The 2192-nt window shown below is 43.0% G+C and overlaps 1 protein-coding gene across 1 annotated transcript in view; it reads left to right on the forward strand.

Moving 5' to 3' along the window:
- Positions 1–2192, forward strand: part of med23 (mediator complex subunit 23) — a gene marked incomplete at its 3' end in the record, with an annotated part of 54066 nt that overhangs the window by 5768 nt on the left and 46106 nt on the right. The window contains exons 6-7 of the mRNA XM_016244662.1: positions 360–455; positions 939–978. Coding sequence (XP_016100148.1) covers positions 360–455; positions 939–978 — 136 coding nt within the window. The remainder of the gene's footprint in view (positions 1–359; positions 456–938; positions 979–2192) is intronic.

The following is a 2192-nucleotide window of genomic DNA, read 5'->3' on the forward strand; positions in this document are numbered from 1 at the left end:
TCGGAGACATCAGTCATGCATTTTACTGTCTGTGTGTGTGTGTGTGTTTGTGTGTCTTTGTGTGTGTTTGTCTGTGTGTGTTTGTGTGTCTGTGTGTGTGTGTCTGTATGTGTGTGTGTCTGTGTGTCTGTGTGTGTCTGTCTGTCTGTGTGTGTGTGTGTGTGTCTGTCTGTCTGTGTGTGTCTGTCTGTCTGTGTGTCTGTATGTATGTATGTGTGTGTGTGTGTCTGTATGTGAGAGTGTCTGTATGTGTGTCTGTCTGTCTGTGTGTGTGTGTTTGTATGTGTGTGTGTGTCTGTCTGTCTGTCTGTCTGCGTGTGTATGTGTCTGTCTTGTGTGTGTGTGTGTGTGTCCTGTAGGACCTGTTCGAGCCGCAGACGGGTCTGCTGAGGTATGTTCTGGAGCAGCCGTACTCCAGAGACATGGTGTGCAACATGCTAGGCCTCAACAAACAGGTGCCCTCTCTCTCTCTCTCTCTCTCTCTCTCTCTCTCTCTCTCTCTGTGTGTCTTTCAGTGCTCTCTCTCCCTCCTCTGCCTCGCATGCCTGTCCCCTTCTCTGTGATGAGAGGCTGGTGGAGGTGGAGAGATCAGGTGCTGTAGTTTGAGTAGTCCCACACTCCCACAGGAATGACTTTGGCCAGCCTCCACCATACTCCCTGCCAAACTAGCTAAGCTCCTCAATGAGCCGCCAGATCTCGCTCTCGCTCTGCTCTGCTCTCTCTCTCTCTCTCTGCGCTCTGCCTGCGCCTGCTGTCTGGTAGGGAGTATCGCACACCTGTCCCTCTCGTACCTGTCTCTGGGGGTGTGGTTTGGCTTGACTGACAGGGTTACTTGGAGCTGGCCTCCTAGTCACTGTATTTGTGTTTTCTTTTTTTTCTTCCTTTATTTTTGTTCTGTCCTGTCTTGCCCCGCCCATCCTCCTCCTCCAATGCTCTAGACCTTGAACATTGCTCAGGTATGTTCACAATCTTTCTGTTGTATTGTGACTAACCAGACTCTGGAAGCTTCCTCATAGCCAAACCGAACGATTCCATCTAATTACGATTGAAACGGATGAAGAACGACGCCAGTGAAACCAGAAAACAAATGTAGGGCTTGAAATTACTGACTGCCGCGAGCAATTGTTAGAGCATTTGAAAGATTGGCCGAGAAATTCATCAGCTTTTCCACACCAATCTTCTGCACTTTCAGACAAACTGCTCAAGACTGCTTTCTCTTTCGCTAAATTAAAACCTTTTATATATATATATAAAAAAATATATATATATTTTTTAGATTGTTGACTCCGACTTCTGAACTAAACTCTTTCTGTTTCTTTTCAATGACATTTTAGATCAGAAAAGTCTTCTAAACTGGTATAGTATGTGGGTCATTCACAGGAAACAGTGCCATTAAAGCTGAACAGTTTCAGTGTTTTTGTTATTATTTAGTTTTATTATTTAAATGTAATTGCAGAACTTTGAAGAAAACACATTTTCTCACCTCACAATAGGCCCTCATGTTCAGATTGTTCAGAATTTTTTTTCAGTAGTTGATTTTAAAACTATTTTTAACCTAACCAAACCAATATATGTGTTAACAGCACTGCTATCGCCACTAACCCATCCATTATTTCAACACATCACAGTACATTTGGGATTCATATCATTTACAGTAGATAATAGCAAATTCTGGTCCTGTCAATATGATGTTAATTATTTATGCATATGTGAGTTTCTGGAAGTACCTTGAAATAACGCATTATGATTTAGTTAGTTAGCCCATAAATAAGCAATAACCCATTCAAAATGTCTTGGGGTTGAACATTAGTGTAAACATTTCAATAACAGCTTAACTAGTAAACATGCCACATTATTACAGTCATTATTCTTATGGTTTGTTCTAAGGACTATATGTGCATCTTTTGAAACTTTTTTTTTTTTAACTATTAAGCCTGTAGAGATGAAGTGTAATACTAATGAAACTTGATTTTGACACACACACTCGCACACACACGCACACACTCACTTGCGCGCACACTCACTCTCTCACGCACACACTCTCTCACGCACACACTCTCTCACACGCACACCCACTCACGCACACACTCACTCGCGCACACTCTCACTCGCACACACTCACACTCTCTCTCTCTCACACACACACACACTCTCACACACACACACTCTCTCTCTCACACACACACTCTCTC

Source organism: Sinocyclocheilus grahami, unplaced genomic scaffold (genome assembly GCF_001515645.1).
Source record: "Sinocyclocheilus grahami isolate Dianchi unplaced genomic scaffold, SAMN03320097.WGS_v1.1 scaffold730.1, whole genome shotgun sequence".
In the NCBI taxonomy this organism is placed as follows: Eukaryota; Metazoa; Chordata; class Actinopteri; order Cypriniformes; family Cyprinidae; genus Sinocyclocheilus; species Sinocyclocheilus grahami.